A 17,954-nucleotide genomic window follows, 5' to 3' on the forward strand; every position below is an offset into this window, starting at 1 on the left:
TTCTAGAACCCAAACTTGCCATCACATAACCATTACTCATTGATCTATCATCATCTTTCCTATTTTTTTCAAACCTTGGCAATTCCCGGCAGTATGGTTCCTGATGTTGTCCACTTGCCTTTGTTTCTCAGTAAGAAAAAAAAATGTTTTTGAAGAGAGTTACTGACCTTTTCTGTGGTCTCGGCTCGATCTGTTGATGTGGATTGTCTGCTGGACAGATCTCCAGAGCCTTTCAGCTGTAGTGACTCCGGGGAAGCACAAACACTCATCTCTTCTCTATAAAAAAAGACACAGAAGAACCCTTTTACGTTATTCATTTCTGATACAAGTTGCTTTCATTCAAAATCTTCCAAACATCCTCAACATACAGGCTGAGAATAAAGGTGCTCTTATAGTTGCTTTGTGAGTTGAAGATCTGGGGCAATTTAAAGCTAGATGTTACCATATAGATGTTGTTCAAAATGGGGGTGGACAATGTTAGTGCAACACAACCTCAAAATGCACATTTTCAACAAATTTATAATGACCTCAATCTCCAAGATTTAAGGTATCAGTTGCTCAGTGCCATTATCAATCAAAAGAGTTAATTGCACAAACAGATCAAAAAATCACGATTTAGAGCTACATAGTTTGGTTTAGTGATACAGCACTGAAACAGGCCCTTCGGCCCATCGAGTCTGTGCCGACCATCAACCACCCATTTATACTAATCCTACACTAATCCCATATTCTTACCACGTCCCCACCTGTCCCTATATTCCCCTACCACCTACCTACACTAGTGGCAATTTATAATGGCCAATTTACCTATCAACCTGCATGTGGGAGGAAACCGGAGCACTCGGAGGAAACCCACGCAGACACAGGGAGAACTTGCAAACTCCACACAGGCAGTACCCAGAATTGAACCCGGGTCGCTGGAGCTGTGAGGCTGCAGTGCTAACCACTGCGCCACTGTGCCGCCCCGGCATAAGATTTTGGTTACAGGTGTACGTGTTCCTGCAGTTCTGTGTAATTATAAAAAGGAATATAGCTCAAGGAATCCAGATCATTTTAAAGGATTCAATCCTACAGTCCAGCTCAAGTTAAGTAAGAATTTCTAGGAAGAGGAAAAGGCCAAAAAGAGAACCAAGTACATCCCTCTTCAATAGATCGCAATTCCACTTACAAAACTTCTCACCCTATCCCGCAGACCCTTCTCCCTCCATCAATCTAATTGCCAGTTTTTATTTTCTGCTTCACTGCCCCCCCCCTTAATATCGAATTTCACCAAACTCATGTAGCTTGACTGCCTACATTTTATAAACAGGGTCATAGATTAGAAGAGTAAAGAAGTAATCACAAGGTAATGGGTTGGTCACAGAATGTTGATCACATGCTAGACCCCCACCTGCCAAGAATGAGGCACATTAATTTTGTCATGAACATTGATTTTAAACTGTTACTGCAGTTAAGAAAGGACTTGTTCAACAGACCAGCCGTGGCTGGAAAAGACATAAACAAACAGTGGACAAAGGAGCCATTCCCTGACACATTCGAGCTTTTGATCACCAGACGTTGAAGGTGGGGGAGCTCACATTCCAGGTTGACTGCTAAGATAGCCGAATATGCAAACGGACATGGTCAAATCAGCTAGTCACATGACTAACTTGCTGAGTTTTTTGAATTTGTACAAACAGTTTGGGCAGAAAGTCTGTTTGCTCCTGGACGGAGAAGATCTCTCTCCTGTCTGCTCCCATCTCCTTCTCACAAGCTTCTGAATCCACTGAAGACACATGAACCCCAAGAGAGAAAGGTCTCCTACAGCGAACAAGATTTAAGAAGAATACTGGGCCCTAACGAAAAGCAAGATCTTCCTGCAATCAAGGACTCTACAGTGAGCTCGAAGAACCGTAACAAAAACTTTTCACATATTGCCTCAAACATTTCCACTTTATTTCTTCTGCCCTTTTCTGTCTCTATCTGCTTGTGTGTATCACGTATGCATGCTAGCATGGGCGCGTTGTATATCTGTAGGCATCAACCGAATTCGAGTTTAAGTTTAATAAAATTTCACCTTTCTTCTTTAAACCTAAGAAAGCCAGTTTGTGCTGGTTTCTTTGCCTTTTAATTGGAAAGTGGTGAACAAGGATTCACCAAGGGGGAGCTAAAAACATGGTGTGTTTAAAATTTAAACCCTGTTACAGTAAGACCAGGTGAAGGCTGAAAGGGAACCCTAGACCTCTTTCTCACCTGGTCGTAACAGTACATACAACATACGAACTAGGAGCAGGAGTAGGCCATTTGGCCCCTCGAGTCTGCTCTGCCATTCCATACGATCATGACTGATCTGTTTGTGGACTTAAATTCACTTTCCTGCCTACTCTCGATACTCTTTGACTCCCTTGTTTGTCAAGAATCTGTCTACCTCTGCCTTAAAAGCGTTCAATGACCCTGCCTCCACCACTGTCAGGGGGAGAGTGTTCCACAGACTCTCAACCCTCAAAGAAAAAATTTCTCCTCATCTCTGTCCTAAGTGGGCGACCCCTTATTTTTAAACTGTGCCCCCTCGTTTTAGTCTCTCCCACAAGGGGAAACATCCTTTCCACATCCACCCTGTCAAGTCCCCTCAGGATCTTGTATGTTTCAATAAGATTACCTCTCATCCTTCTAAACTCCAATGAATACAGACCCAACCTGTCCAACTTTTCCACAGAAGATAATGCTCTCTTCCCAGGAATTAGTCAAGTGAACTTTCTGTGAACTGCTTCCAATGCAATTATATCCTTTCCTAAGTAAGGAGACCAAAACTGCACACAATACTCTAGATGTGGTCTCACCAATATCCTGTACAACTGTAGTAAAACATCTCTACTTTTATATTCCATTCCCCTTGCCTTCTTAATCACTTGCTGTACTTGCATACTAACTTTTTGTCTTTCATGTACTAGGACACCCAGATCCCTCAGCATCTCAGCGCAGTGGTTAGCACCGCAGCCTCACAGCTCCAGGGACCCGGGTTCGATTCTGGGTACTGCCTGTGCGGAGTTTGCAAGTTCTCCCTGTGACCGCGTGGGTTTTCGCCGGGTGCTCCGGTTTCCTCCCACAGCCAAAGACTTGCAGGTGATAGGTAAATTGGCCGTTGTAAATTGCCCCTAGTGTAGGTAGGTGATAGGGAATATGGGATTACTGTAGGGTTAGTATAAATGGGTGGTTGTTGGTCGGCATAGACTCAGTGGGCCGAAGGGCCTGTTTCAGTGCTGTATCTCTAAATAAATAAATAAATCTCAGAGTTCTGCAAACTCTCTCCATTTAAATAATAGATTGCTTTTCTATTCTTCCTGCCAAAGTGGACAAGTTCACACTTTCCCACATTATACTCCATCTACCAAATCTTTGCCCACTCACTTAAACTATCTATATCCCTTTACAGACTCCTTATGTCCTCTCCACAACTTACTCTCCTACCTATCTTTGTGTCACCAGCAAATTTAGCAGCCAAACATTCTGTCCCTTCATCCAAATCATTGATGTAAATTGTAAATAGTTGAGGCCCCAGCACTGATCCCTGTGGCACTCCTTGCCACAGCTTGCCAATGGGTGGTACATTATAAAAACAGCATTAAAACTATAGAGCATACAGTGAATATTTGCCAGGATGTTGCCCAGGATAGGAAACTATGGTTATCAAGAGAGGCTTGGGATGCTGGGACTATTTCCACTGGAGCAGAAAAGGCTAAGAGGAAATTTGATAGAGATTTTCTAAAATGATTAAAATTTTTAAAATTATGATGGAGTGAATAAGGAAGACATTTCATCTTATTGAGGAGTCAGTGATAGAGGTTATCAATTTAAAATTGGCAGTAAGTGATGGAGAGGTTAGGAGAAATCTATTTCAAGTTGTTAGAGTGTGGAATGCTTTGCTACCGGGAATGGATGAAGCAGAGGCCATTGTATCTTTTCCAAATGGAAATTTGGATAAATATTTGGAGCAGAGGAAGACAACGATTGTGGGGCAGGAATAGGGATAGCGGGATTAGTTTTGGAGCAGGTACAGATACAATGGGCTGAATGGCTTTCCTTTGTGCTGTAAACAAAACCACTGATTTTGTGGTAGATTTAAGAAATTTCAATGTGAAGAATTGCCAAGCAATTCCAATTAGGAAATATTGTTTCCCTTTTACAATAAACAGGCTCTACCAAGGAAATGAGGTTGAAAATGTGGGGATTCCACAACACTCCAGCTGCTCAATCAGGAAATAATACTTGGTGTTAATTTCAAAATGGGAGAAAACAATGAGGCAGAAGCTCCTTATAACAGGTCAGTGTCAAACAGGAACATCAGCTCTGCTTTATTTATTAATGTTTTTATTTTTGAGATGACATTAACTCTCTCTGGTGCCCAAGTCCAATGCACCACCAATGGGTGGGTGGGGGGATGATGGGGAATGGGGTTGGGGGGGGGGTGGTGGTGGTGATGCCAAGGCACAAAGGTAACCAAAGCCCAAGGCTCCATCAATCTTGCTGAGCTAGTCTTTAGATTCACATTGGGACAGCCTAGAATTACCATTACTCTAAACTTCCTCCCTTTCTCTTGCCTATGTGCTTTGCCTCTGCTTGGCACACAGTCTGGCTCAGGTTGGCAACTCAGCAGTATGAGGGGATCCAACCAAGGACTTCTCCCCAGGCCATGGTGCAGTGTTTTGTGGTTTGACACCTGCTCTGGCAAATGCCCTTTGTTTCTCTATTGCTACAGCAGCTACCAGACAAGATATGAACAGCAGAGAGACCCGCACATTTCCTTGAAGAGCTTTTCTATTCTTCTGTTTTCCGTTACCAATAACTGTTTCGTTCGACTGGAGTCGGGATGACGCTGTGGAGAACGTGACCTTGAATATTCCTGTGAGGAGACAGAAGATTGGGAGATAAAGCCACTGATCTTATTTCACCTCCGTTTATAGTCTGACAAAGATTGGACACAAGTTTGTAAGTAATTAATTGTCTTGAACCAAATCAACTCTGATTCTTCCCAAAATATACATGTGACCTTGAATTTTGTGCCCCAGATGTGCCCTTATCCCTAGTTTACAAGGTCAAGGCTAGATTGGAACAAACAAAATAACTTTAACTTCTTAAAACTCTTCCAAAAAGGAGACTGGGTGACACTGGACTTTCATCTGAGCCCTGAGTTTAAAAGCAACCTGCACTGAGGTTGCCAACTCAGGTTGAAGTTAATCCTGGAGGATTCATCACAGAAAGACATAGGGCAAAATTTAATGCGGCCATTTCAGGGTGGAATGGTGGCGTGAGGGGACGGAGAATTGCACTGGAAGAGGGGGATTTGGAGGCCATTGTCAGACTTTATTGCTGTATGCTCTGCCAGGGGGTTCGGCGTCTCAGGGGCTCTGCAAGGGGTTTAGTGTGGGTTTGTGGGGGGCGCTGTATTGGATTAGCAAACTGCTGTGATATGTTTGCTCATACTGCTGGAAGAGAGGGTCAGCCATCAGCAAGGCTGGGTTCTGAGGGCCATCAAGGACTCCACCAAAATTTCAAGAGATCAGTTGCCGAGGCAGGGTCGTTTCTGCATCGCTCTGAAGGCCCACAGGTCATCTGGCATGGATCTCATACACCCTGTATTTCTGGACCCTGTGGCGTGATGCAGCACCTCCGGAGAGGGGGCTAAGAGGCAGCTGTGCCTGATTGTAAAGCTCCACAACAAGAGCAGCAGCAGCTGGCCATGCCAAGAAGGGCCTACCTGCGCCAGAGTGTGGACTGGACTTGGATCACCTATCTCCAGATGTCCAAACGCTATTGTTAGCAAAGACTATGGTTCTCCAGGGAGTCCGTCACTGACTTTGCGCCCTGCTGCAGGACAAGTTGCGACCTCTGGGATTTGAGGGTCGCCTTATGCCAATGACCCTGAAGATCACTGTGGCACTAAACTTCTACGCATCTGGATCTTTCTAGGGATCCACCAGGGACATGTATGGGGTCTCACAGGCAGCAGCCCACCACCGCATCAAACAGGTGACCAATGCCCTATTTAAGAAGGCCGGCGACTATGTGCGCTTCTGGACCGACCCTGACAGTTTGGTGTCATTGCTGCGTTCCCCGTGCAAGTTGTGATAGACTGTATGCACGTGGCCATCAAGGCTTCCACGGACCAGCCAGCTGCCTTCAACAACAAGATGGGCTTCCATTCAATCAACGTTCAACTGGTCTGTGACCACCAAAAGCGTTTCCTGCAGGGGCATACCCATTTCCCAGGAAGCAGCCGTGACACCTACATGCTTGGACAATCCCAGGTGCCACAGCATTTCAGGCCGCCTGCTCGCCTTCAGAGATTAATTCTCAGGGAGAAGGGCTACCCATTGAAGGCATGGCTACTGCTGCCTGAGAAGAATCCTCGCACTGCAGTGGAGGAGAGGTACAACACCTGGCACAGCTCCACTCGAGCGACCACCAAGCAGGCCATTGGGCTATTGAAGATGAGGTTCTGCATGCCTCGATCGATCCGGTGGAGCCCTGCAGTATGCCCCAGTGAGGGTTTCGCATATCATGGTGGTTGCTGTGCTCTGCACCCTCTAGCACCGCAGAGGAGAGAGGCCTTGCATGACGATGAGATGTCTGAGTGACACTCATCTACTAACTAGGGGGATCGGAGGAGGGAGAGGAGCAAGCATCAATGGCTGATGAGGACCTTGCACCGGAGACCAGGCAGATTGAGTGACATACCAAAGAGGCGAGAGACAACCTCAATCACCCACTTCCAACTGCCCTAATGTTCATTCATAAAGAAACCAATAAAGACTCACCTCAATGCATGTAGTCTGTTGCCTCCTTTTCATTTGTGTCCCTGACTTACAACCAGCTGCAATGCGCGCTAGCACCCATGGGAGATCATATGTTAATGAGGACTGTGGTCACATTGACATTGCATCAAGTGGGAGGTCAGCAGCTCACAATTCAGGCATAATGGAAAATGCCTTTCAGACAATGATGGCTAATGATTTGCACAAAGGAACTTTTAATTAATCACTACATTACATATTTCCTACACCTGTGAATGCCCCAGTCTGGCTAGGTGGTTTTTTATATATATGTTTGTGAGTGCTCCTACGCAGTGTGATCCCAGTGATAACAGCTGGGCTGGAGGCAGGCTCCTGATCAGGTTGCCCCTTGGTCTGTGATGACATCGGTGGCCGTCCTCTGGCTGCCTTGAGCCTGGAAGGCATCGGCTGTCTAACGGTTTTCTGCACTGGTGGAGGACTCTCCTCAGGCGTCACGGCTGCTGGAGCTGGGCTCACTGGCGAAGGGGCTGAGGAGCCAGTGTCCATACATGGAGCGCCCTGAGGGGAGCCCCCAGCTGTAGAGGTCAACTTTTCCTCCTCCCTTTCAAGGCTTAGTTGAACCTCCCTGTTGACCAGAGAAGGACAAGGAGCTGGAGAAGACCCCAGGCACCTTATCCTTCTCTCACCTTGCCACTGCTGCACTGAGCTCACAGCCAAGGCGATGGTGTGCTAGTCTGCGCTTATCTGTGGGACCTGGCTCACCATGAAGGTCACCAACCTCTCGATGGAGGAAGCCATGCACTCACACGCGTGAGACATGGCAGCACTCATGCTATGGATGGACTCCTACATCGTCCGCTCATGGCTGCACATTCCCTCGGGCATCTCCACCAGATGGTACTTTAACCCTCTTTGCAACTCCAGCATGCCCTGTGCTGTCGACACCAGAGTCTCGTCATCAGCCTGGGGCTCAGCGTGGGCCTGGCCATCCACAGTCCTTCGACTGTCAGAAGCCTCGGCTGTCTCAGCCAGCTGCTCGGGCGCGTGTGCGATGCTCTCACCAGCTTTTGACCCTGATTCTAAAGCCAAGCAGAAACCCACCAAGGTGAAAGTATCTGCTCTGGTGGAAGGTGCAGGAGATTCATGGAACGGTGCATCCTCTGAGCTCTCCTCCTTCTCAGAGATTGATGGCTGTCCCCCAGTAACTGCAGTCTCCTGCATATGCCGACCTGCATGAGAGAACACAAACATATGTGGGTTAGACGGTGCAGATCACGTCATGCCAACCAATACATGATGTGAATCTCCAAAAGTGATGAGTATGTCGATTGAAGCCAATCCTCACTCCCTTGTGTAGAGACTGCAGTCTCCCCATCTGAAATTGTGCAGCAGCCCTGAGTCTCTGCCAGTTCCACAGCCTCTTCCTTGGCAGTGGTGAGAGGACACAGATCCAGAACTCCTCCGCCAGTCCGGGCTGTCTCCCCGGCCTGTTCTGGGCCCTCTTGTTCTGCAAGTTGAAGGGCGAAGATAGTAGAAATTGGCAGAGAGATCAACATGACATTTCTGCTAATGTCAGCTCCTCATCTCCTATTGGGGAATCTGATATCTCTCTCATGCTGACACACACTGTCAGGGCAGTTAATGGGGGTGAGTAATGAAGGAAGGTGGCCTGTGGCCTAGATGCAGCCATGCATCTGTCAGGAAGAGGTAATACCCTAGCCCCTCTGCCATTGCCATGGTAGTGCCACCCTCCCCATGTAGCGCACCCTCCTGAGTAGTCACATGCAATCTGTGTAAAGGAGAGTGGTATGGAGCTCTCAACCTGGCCAAATGCAGGAGATTGTTGACCCTGTTGCAGCACTGCACTCAGTTCCGATGGGTGATCCCACAGCTGCTGCCCTCCTCTGTGATCTCCACCCAGGATTGCTTGGTCAGGCAGGAGGACCACTTCTGGCTATCACTGGGGAAGAGACTGCCTTTCCCTTGCAGCCTGGAGGAGAATCTGCAAGGAGGCATCACTGAACCATGGGGCCAGCCTGTGTCTTGGCTCGGCCATCCCGTGCTGCCCTCCTTGGGAGGTTCGGGATCCAGGAACCAGTCCAGCAATGTTTTAAGCTGCACAAAGCTGACAATGACGCTAAAGCAGGAGTGAATGCAGGGCTGACAGGTTTATATCGGTAAATATGGTGCCAACACCTGCCCCGGAGTTATCTGACGCTGTAATTAGTAAGTTGCCACCCACCCCTGCTATGTGATTGAGGGGAAGGGCCCATGCGTCTCCACTGTGCAAAATGGCTGCCTGCCACATGACCGCAGTGGAGTTGCAGCCCACGTGACGGACGGGAACGGCACCCATTTCCAAGCCCGCTGCCGGGACCGACGGTGGCCTCATTAAATTCAGCTCATAGTCTCATAACGGCACAGAAGGATACCATTCATCCCATCTAGTCCATGCCGGCTCTATGTAGAGCAATCCAATTAGTCCCATTCCTCCCCTCTATCCCCAAACCCTGCAAGTTTATTTCCTTCAAGAGCCCATTAAATTTCTTTCTGATGACCTTCCAATTCCAATCACCCAGCCAAACAGCCTTTATTGCCATCTTAATTCTTTTATAGCTAATAAACTAAACTGTTCAAAGAAAATGAAAAAATTCTCAATTTATTTTCGTCATGTCCTCATGATTTTTCTCCTGGGTTGCTCACGGCAGTGTCCAGGAGATCAATCGTAATTCCTGCAGCCTCCGGGACAATCTGGAGGGTTGGTAACCCTAAGCTGCACTGATGGAATAGAAGTCTCCTTCCTTCTGTTGACTTCATAGGTCCCATACAAAATAAATTTAGCAGTCTCAATCCAGTCTCTAATGGGAAAATCCGACAAATGAAATATAGGAGCTGACAGCTCTTGTCTGTTTAACAAGATGAAGTGAAATGCTGAAGCAGCTAACAGCAAGATTGGACAGAGCATCCTCTAACAGTGTCATCGGGTGGTAAGTAATTATACAGGACCAGACACTGTGGGGAAAGCGATGTGTCTCCAAGGGGTGATATTGTAATTAAAGCTGCCTTGTTTGAGAATGCAGCCTCTGACTTCTCCTTAATGATGTAAAGAACTGGCATGGATCAATAGCGCCCATTGTTTGGGCACGACAGGTGCCTTTTTTTTGTCCAAATGGTGTTCTCTGCACGCACAGTCACTTTTTGGGGCAAGTTGCGCTGGACGCCATTTTAGTGAGGGTGTTAGCATGGGTGCAATGAATGGCTGCTGGAAGTATGCAGTGCAGGCAGATCATGATGCCAATCAATGTGCAATGCTGATTTGACACCAGCATTGTCATTTTGGAGCTCAATGTTCTTGTGAAAGCCCTCTTGTAACCATGCACAGCTGAACATGGATTCAGCAACAGGGAGAACCTCCCTGACTCCACACCACTGCCATTTAAAGGGATCATCAATACTTAAAGCTTAGTTGCTGATTGATTTGTTCTGGCTTTTGCTACAAATCTACAAGTGTCTGGTGCTTTGTGTAGTTGTTTCAAGTTGCAAATGTCTACAGGGAGAGGTGCGACAGGTGCTGAAGGAATTTTTGCTGACTTCAAGGCTTCTGCACAAATCAGTTGCTCCCAGACATGGGTGCACTGGCAGGCATTTCACTTGGAATACAGTATGACTTGGAGAATGAACAGAGGTCACGCAGCGCAGGACAAGCTGACCACATGGTTGATGACTCTGGTGTACAAACCACACGCTCATGCGCAGTATGCATACAATTAACACCATGCTGCCATACAAAATGTAAGAGCAAACTTTTGGCATGGTGAAACAATGCTTATACTGCTGGACTCTCTGCAGGAGCTCTGCAGTACTCAGCAGAATAGGTGTCAAGATTCGTGGTGATCTGTTGCATGCTGCACAACCTCACCATCATGAGGGGACAGCCCTTGCCACCAGCTATACAGTAAGCAGCTGAGGAGCAGGAGGAGGGGTGGGTAGAGGAGGCCGAAGAGGAAGAGAGGCCAACCCCTTACTGGCCACACTATCTGTGAAGAACTCATCTGACTGTGATACCAGTAACGCAACCCCAATTCCCCATTCACCAACAGTCCCTTACTTCCCACTGTCATTGACCATCACAGTGCCTGCTTGGCCACAGTGCAAAAATAAAAGCTACCACAAAATAAACATTCCAGACCAAATTTATAAACCAAATCAATCTCTATTGCATACATAAATCAACTAATCACCCTTGCACATTTTCTTAGTGCCTGTCTTCAGTGTGCCTTTACCAGTCCTAGTGTTCCTATACAGTACTATGCCAGTGGCTGCAGTATGACTTTCAGTGGCAGACATGCAGACGGCCTTGCATGACAACCTTGAGCTTGACTGCAGACTGCACCATCTTGGCATGGGCGGCAGCAGCAGTCTGGGCTGGCTGGCTGGCTGACAGGCAACAGATAGGGTACTGGTGGAGTGGCAATGGTGGGAAAATGCTGTTTTCCTAAGAAAGGGCAACAGGTTCATATTCCACAGAGGCACTGCCACTTCCCTGGGATGGTGCCTCAGCAATCCTAGTAATATGTTGGAGGACAGACTGTTTGACTGCTGTGACATTCTCCAAGCCCCTTTGAACACTTGTAACCACAGCTGTGATGGCAGCAGTGTGACACCTGTTTGAGCTCCCACTGCAACACTCAGTCTTCTGGTGGAAACGACCATCATGCATAGAAACATAGACATAGAAACATAGAAAATAGGAGCAGGAGTAGGCCATTCGGCCCTTCGAGCCTGTTCCGCCATTCATTATGATTATGGCTGATCATCCAACTCAGTAACCTGTTCCCACTTCCTCCCCATATCCTTTGATCCTTTTCGCCCCAAGAGCTATATCTGACTCCTTCTTGAAAACATACAATGTTTTGGCCTCAACTGCTTTCTGTGGTAGAGAATTCCACAGGCTCACCACTCTCTGGGTGAAGAAATTTCTCCTCATCTCAGTCCTGAATGGTTTACCCCGTATCCTTAGACTATGACCCCTGGTTCTGGACTCCCCCACCATCGGGAACATCTTTCCTGCATCTACCCTGTCAAGTCCTGTTAGAATTTTATAAGTTTCTATGAGATCCCCCCTCACTCTTCTGAACTCCAGCGAATATAATCCGAACCAACTCAATCTCTCCTCATACGTCAGTCCCACCATCCCAGGAATCAGTCTGGTAAACCTTCGCTGCACTCCCTCTATAGCAAGAACATCCTTCCTCAGGTAAGGAGACCAAAACTGCACACAATATTCCAGGTGTGGCCTCACCAAGACCCTGTATAATTGCAGCAAGACATCCCTGCTCCTGTACTCGAATCCTCTCGCTATGAAGGCCAACATACCATTTGCCTTTTTTACTACCTGTTGCACCTACATGCTTACCTTCAGTGACTGGTGTACGACAACACCCAGGTCTTGTTGCATATTCCCTTCTCTCAGTTTATAGTCGTTCAGATAATAATCTGCCTTCCTGTTTTTGCTACCAATGTGGATAACCTCACATTTATCCACATTGTACTGCATCTGCCATGCATTTGCCCACTCACTCAACTTGTCCAAATCACCCTGAAGCCTCTCTGCATCCTCCTCACAACTCACCCTCCCACCCAGTTTTGTGTCATCTGCAAATTTGGAGATATTACATTTAGTTCCTTCATCTAAATCATTAATATATATTGTAAATAGCTGGGGTCCTAGCACCGATCTCTGCGGTACCCCACTAGTCACTGCCTGCCATTCGGAAAAAGACCCGTTTATTCCAACTCTTCGTTTCCTGTCTGCCAACCAATTTTCTATCCATCGCAATACACTACCCCCAATCCCATGCGCTTTAATTTTACACACTAACCTCTTACGTGGGACTTGGTCGAAAGCCTTCTGAAAGTCCAAATCAACCACATCCACTGGCTCCCCCTCATCAACTCTACTAGTTACATCCTCGAAGAATTCTGGTAGATTTGTCAAGCATGATTTCCCTTTCGTAAATCCATGCTGACTCTGTCCGATTCTACCACTGTTCTCCAAGTGCTCTGCTATAAAATCTTTGGGAATGGACTTTAGAATTTTCCCCACTACTGACGTCAGGCTGACGGGTCTATAATTCCGTTTTCTCTCTACCTCCCTTTTTAAATAGTGGTGTTACATTAGCTACTCTCCAATCCGTAGGAACTGTTCCAGAGTCTATAGAATCTTGAAAGATGACCACCAATGCATCCACTATTTCTAGGGCTACTTCCTTAAGTACTCTGGGATGTAGATTATCAGGCCCTGGGGATTTATCGGTCTTCAATCCCATCAATTTCCCCAACACCATTTCGCTACTAATACTGATTTCTTTCAGTTCCATTCTCTCACTAAACCACTGCATCACAAGCATGCTAATAGAGTTGGCCCAATAACACGTTGCTGGAAAGGATGGGCTCCATGCTCTGTGCAACACCCTGTGACGAGCTGGTGCTGGACTCCTCCATGGCAATGCATATATGCTTGCTGGCAGACCTGCCAAAGCACCAAGCATTCCATGGTGCAATGGGGGGTGGGGGGGAACCAACACGAGGGAAAAACATACTTGACCTTGTCCTCGTCAATCTGCCTGCTGCAGATGCATCTGTCCATGACTGTATTGGTAGGAGTGACCACTGCACAGTCCTTGTGGAGACGAAATTTCGCCTTCACATTGAGGATACTGTCCATCATGTCGTGTGGCACTACCACCGTGCTAAATGGGATAGATTTCGAACAGATCTAGTAATGCAAAACTGGGCAACCATGAGGCACTGTGGGCCATCAGCAGCAGCACAATTGTACTCAACCACAATCTGTAACCTCATGGCTCGGCATATCCCCCACTCTACCATTACCATCAAGCCAGGAGACCAACACTGGTTCAATGAAGAGTGCAGGAGGGCATGCCAGGAGCAGCACCAGGCATACCTCAAAATGAGGTGTCAACCTGGTGAATCTACAAGCCAGGACTACTTGCATGCCAAAAGGCATAAGCAGCATGCGATAGACAGAGCTAAACGATCCCATAACCAACTGATCAGATTTAAGCTCTGCAGTCCTGCCACATCCAGTCATAAATGGTGGTGGACAATTAAACAACTAACAGGAGGAGGTGGCTCCACAAATATCCCCATCCTCAATGATGGGGGAGCCCAGCACATCAGTACGAAAGATAAGGCAGAAGCATTTGCAACAATCTTCAGCCAGAAGTGCCGAGTTGATGATCCATCTCGGCCCCCTCCTGAAGTCCCCAGCATTACAGATGCCAGACTTCAGCCAATTCGATCCACCCCCGTGATATCAAGAAATGACTGAAGGCACTGGATACTGCAAAGGCTATGGGTCCTGACAATATTCCGGCAATAGTACTGAAGACATGTGCTCCAGAACTTGCCGCACCCCTGGCCAAGCTGTTGCAGTATAGCTGCAACACTGGGATCTACCCAACAATGTGAAAAATTGCCCAGGTATGTCCTGTGCACAAAAAGCAGGACAAGTCCAACCTGGCCAATTACCGCCCCATCAGTCTACTCTCAATCATCAGTAAAGTGATGGAAGGTGTCATCAACAGTGCCATCAAGCAGCACTTGCTTAGCAATAACCTGCTCAGTGATGCTCAGTTTGGGTTCCGCCAGGGCCGCTCAGCTCCTGACCTCATTACAGCCTTGGTTCAAATATGGACAAAAGAGCTGAACTCCAGAGGTGAGGCGACAGTGACTGCCCTTGACATCAAGGCAGCATTTGACCGAGTATGACATCAAGGAGCCCTAGCAAAACTGGAGTCAATGGGAATCAGGGGGAAAACTCTCTGCTGGTTGGAGTCATACCTAGCGCAAATGAAGATGGCCGTCGTTGTTGGAGGTCAATCATCTGAGCTCCAGGACATCACTGCAAGAGTTCCTCAGGGTAGTGTCCTAGGCCCAACCATCTTCAGCTGCTTCATCAATGACCTTCCTTCAATCATAAGGTCAGAAGTGGGGATGTTCGCTGATGATTGCACAATGTTCAGCACCATTCGCGACTCCTCAAATACTGAAGCAGTCCGTGTAGAAATGCAGCAAGATCTGGACAATATCCAGGCTTGAGCTGATAAGTGGCAAGTAACATTCGCGCCACACAAGTGCCAGGCAGTGACCATCTCCAACAAGAGAGAATCTAACCATCTCCCCTTGACATTCAATGGCATTACCATTGCTGAATCCCCCACTATCAACATCCTAGTGGCTACCATTGACCAGAAACTGAACTGGAGTAGCCATATAAATACCGTGGCTACAAGAGCAGGTCAGAGGCTAGGAATCCTGCAGCAAGTAACTCACCTCCTGACTCTCCAAAGCCTGTCCACCATCTACAAGGCACAAGTCAGGAGTGTGATGGAATACTCTCCACTTGCCTGGATGGGTCCAGCTCCAACAATACTCAAGAAGCTTGACACCATCCAGGACAAAGCAGCCCGCTTGATTGGCACCCCATCCACAAACATTCACTGCCTCCACCACCGACACACAGTGGCAGCAGTGTGTACCATCTACAAGATGCACTGCAGCAACGCACCAAGGCTCCTTTGACAGCACCTTCCAAACCCGCGACCTCTCCCACCTCGAAGGACAAGAGCAGCAGATGCATGGGAACACCACCGCCTGCAAGTTCCCATCCAAGTCACACACCATCCTGACTTGGAACTTTATCACCGTTCCTTCACTGTCGCTGGGTCAAAATCCTGGAACTCCCTTCCCAACAGCACTGTGTGTGTACCTACCCCACATGGACTGCAGCGGTTCAAGAAGGCAGCTCACCACCACCTTCTCAAGGGCAATTAGGGATGGGCAATAAATGCTGGCCTGGCCAGCGACGCCCACATCCCATGAATGAATTTTTATAAAATCATCTGTGTTTTTCTGTGCGCTGCTTGATCAAAGTCCTTGGCCAAGTCCTCTGCAGCAGAGCTCATGTGGGACCTGGTCATCCGGTGAGCAGGCATCTGCAATATCCTTGCTGCCTGCCCTGGCTGCAGGCCACTCAGGCCCGGTGTCTCACCATGTGCAGATCCCATCCCTAAGCTATCCTCTACATTATGCGTAGTGTCAATATCTGAGCTGGTGGCTGCGAATGTGAGATCGAGCAGCAATGTTTCTTCATCATCATTCTTCTTGCTGTTCCTGCACCACCTGGCCAGGTTGCATTTCTTGGGTAACTGAGAAGAGAAAGGCCCAAGGATGGGGCTATGATGAGGGGAGGTACAGAAAGTAAGAGGTGTATGTTTACACCATCTGCAGCTTGTAAATCAGAAGAGATTGTGGGATGGCAGGAGGGGTGTTGGGAAATGGGAAGGAGGATTCGGAATGAAGATAGCATCATCTTTGATGCTTTCAGCCCTGCCGCTGCTCACAGCCTGAGCAATGGGCGCTTCAATAATGGCCCCTTCATGGGGGATTAGGATATGAAGGCATGCCTATTGTCCCTCCGATTAGCTGCTGCTGCCTCTGGTTATCTGCCACCACAACCTGCAAGAGAGGGGGAAGTGTATCAGCAAATATTGTGCAATCTGTTTGACTGATGTGGCTGGCATGGTTGAATAGCTGGCAGTGCGTGCAAGCTTTGAGATATGGGTGTGAGGCTTGCATTAGTGCTAAGTGCGTGAGGGTGAGGTGAAGCTATGAATGTTAGGTCTGAGTTCTGATTGATTGGGACTGTTGGTAGTTGATTGATGGGGGTATGGTGAATTGAATGTCTAAAGATAGTGGTGCAGTTGGTGGGATATAGCATTTGAAGAGGTATTCACTGACTTTGACCACTCGTGTGAGGTCATTGAACTTCTAATGGCACTGCATCCAGGGGCTCGACTCTTGGCATTGATCTCCAAGGATACCTACTCCCACTGCCCTCTGAGCGTGTGTCTGGAGAGTCTTCCTACCAGAACATCTCTCCTCACACAGGTCTCCCAACTCACACAGGTCTCCCAGTACCAGCTCCAGCTCCGATTTTCCTCCCCTTTTAAGACTAGCCTTAAACAGTTCAGGCAAACTTTAACTGAGGCTCGCCACTCAACATATTGGCCCCTGCTCAGGCGTCCAGGCAATCATTAGCACTGGCTGGACATTGCAATCATGTAAAAAAGAGCAGACAGCATGTAGTTCGTGTGCTGCCCGCATTGTAGTCAATGGGCGTGAGTTAATTGTGCATCCCGATTTGCACGCCTGTTTCAGGGGATATTGAATTCAGCCCTCATAGACTGCACACTGTTACTGACTGAGTACATGTTTTGGAGCATATGTGGAGAGGCCCCAGCAAGAGGGCAGCAAGAGCAATACCAAGGGTGCTTCAGAATGCTTCAGCCTCCAGCTGACATGAGTGAAGAGAAAATGGCGGCAGAGGTTGGGAAGCCAGATATTTTTATTCTTAACAGAGAATACTACCTGAATGAATAAATGGTTAGCTCAGCAATAAGACATGACTTTGATTTCGGCATTAGAGAAAGCCAACCTTTTATCCTGTTATGACCAGGTGAGAAAGGTGTCCAGGATTCCCTTTCAGCCTTCACCTGGTCTTACTGTAATAGGGTTTAATTTAAACACACCATGTTTTTAGCTTCCCCTTGGTGAATCCTTGTTCACCGCTTTCCAATTATAAGGCAAAGAAACCAGCACAAACAGGCTTTCTCAGGTTTAAAGAAGAAAAGCTGAAATTTATTAAACTTAAACTCTAATTCAGTTAATGTCTACAGATACACGATGTGCCTACGCTAGCATACATACGCGATACACACATGCAGATAGGGACAGGAAAAGAAGAAAAATAAAGTGGAAAATTTTGAGGCAATCTCTGAAGAGGGGTTTTTGTTACTGTGCTACTAGTCCTTGATTGTAGGTAGATCTTGCTTTTCATTGGGGCTCAGTATTCTTCTTAAACCTTGTTTACTGTAGGAGGCTTTTCTCTCTTGGGATTGATGTGTCTTCAGTGCATTTTGGAGTTCTGTGAGAAAGAGATGGGAGCAGACAGACAGGTGGTCTTCTTCAGTCCAGGAGCATTCTGCTTTCTGCAGACTCTCAGCTCAAATGGTACAATTCAGAAAAAAACCCAGACTGCCAAGCAGGTTAGTCATGTGACTAACTGGTTTGATCACGTCTGTGTGTGGATTGTATTGG

At 47.4% G+C, this 17,954-nt stretch overlaps 1 protein-coding gene across 1 annotated transcript in view; it reads right to left on the reverse strand.

Moving 5' to 3' along the window:
- clip2 (CAP-GLY domain containing linker protein 2) overlaps positions 1–17,954 on the reverse strand; it is a 228,241-nt gene that overhangs the window by 19,456 nt on the left and 190,831 nt on the right. The window contains 2 exon segments of the mRNA XM_068010178.1: positions 168–276; positions 4,776–4,879. Coding sequence (XP_067866279.1) covers positions 168–276; positions 4,776–4,879 — 213 coding nt within the window.

The sequence above is a fragment of the Heterodontus francisci genome, chromosome 30, assembly GCF_036365525.1.
Source record: "Heterodontus francisci isolate sHetFra1 chromosome 30, sHetFra1.hap1, whole genome shotgun sequence".
Classification (NCBI taxonomy): Eukaryota; Metazoa; Chordata; class Chondrichthyes; order Heterodontiformes; family Heterodontidae; genus Heterodontus; species Heterodontus francisci.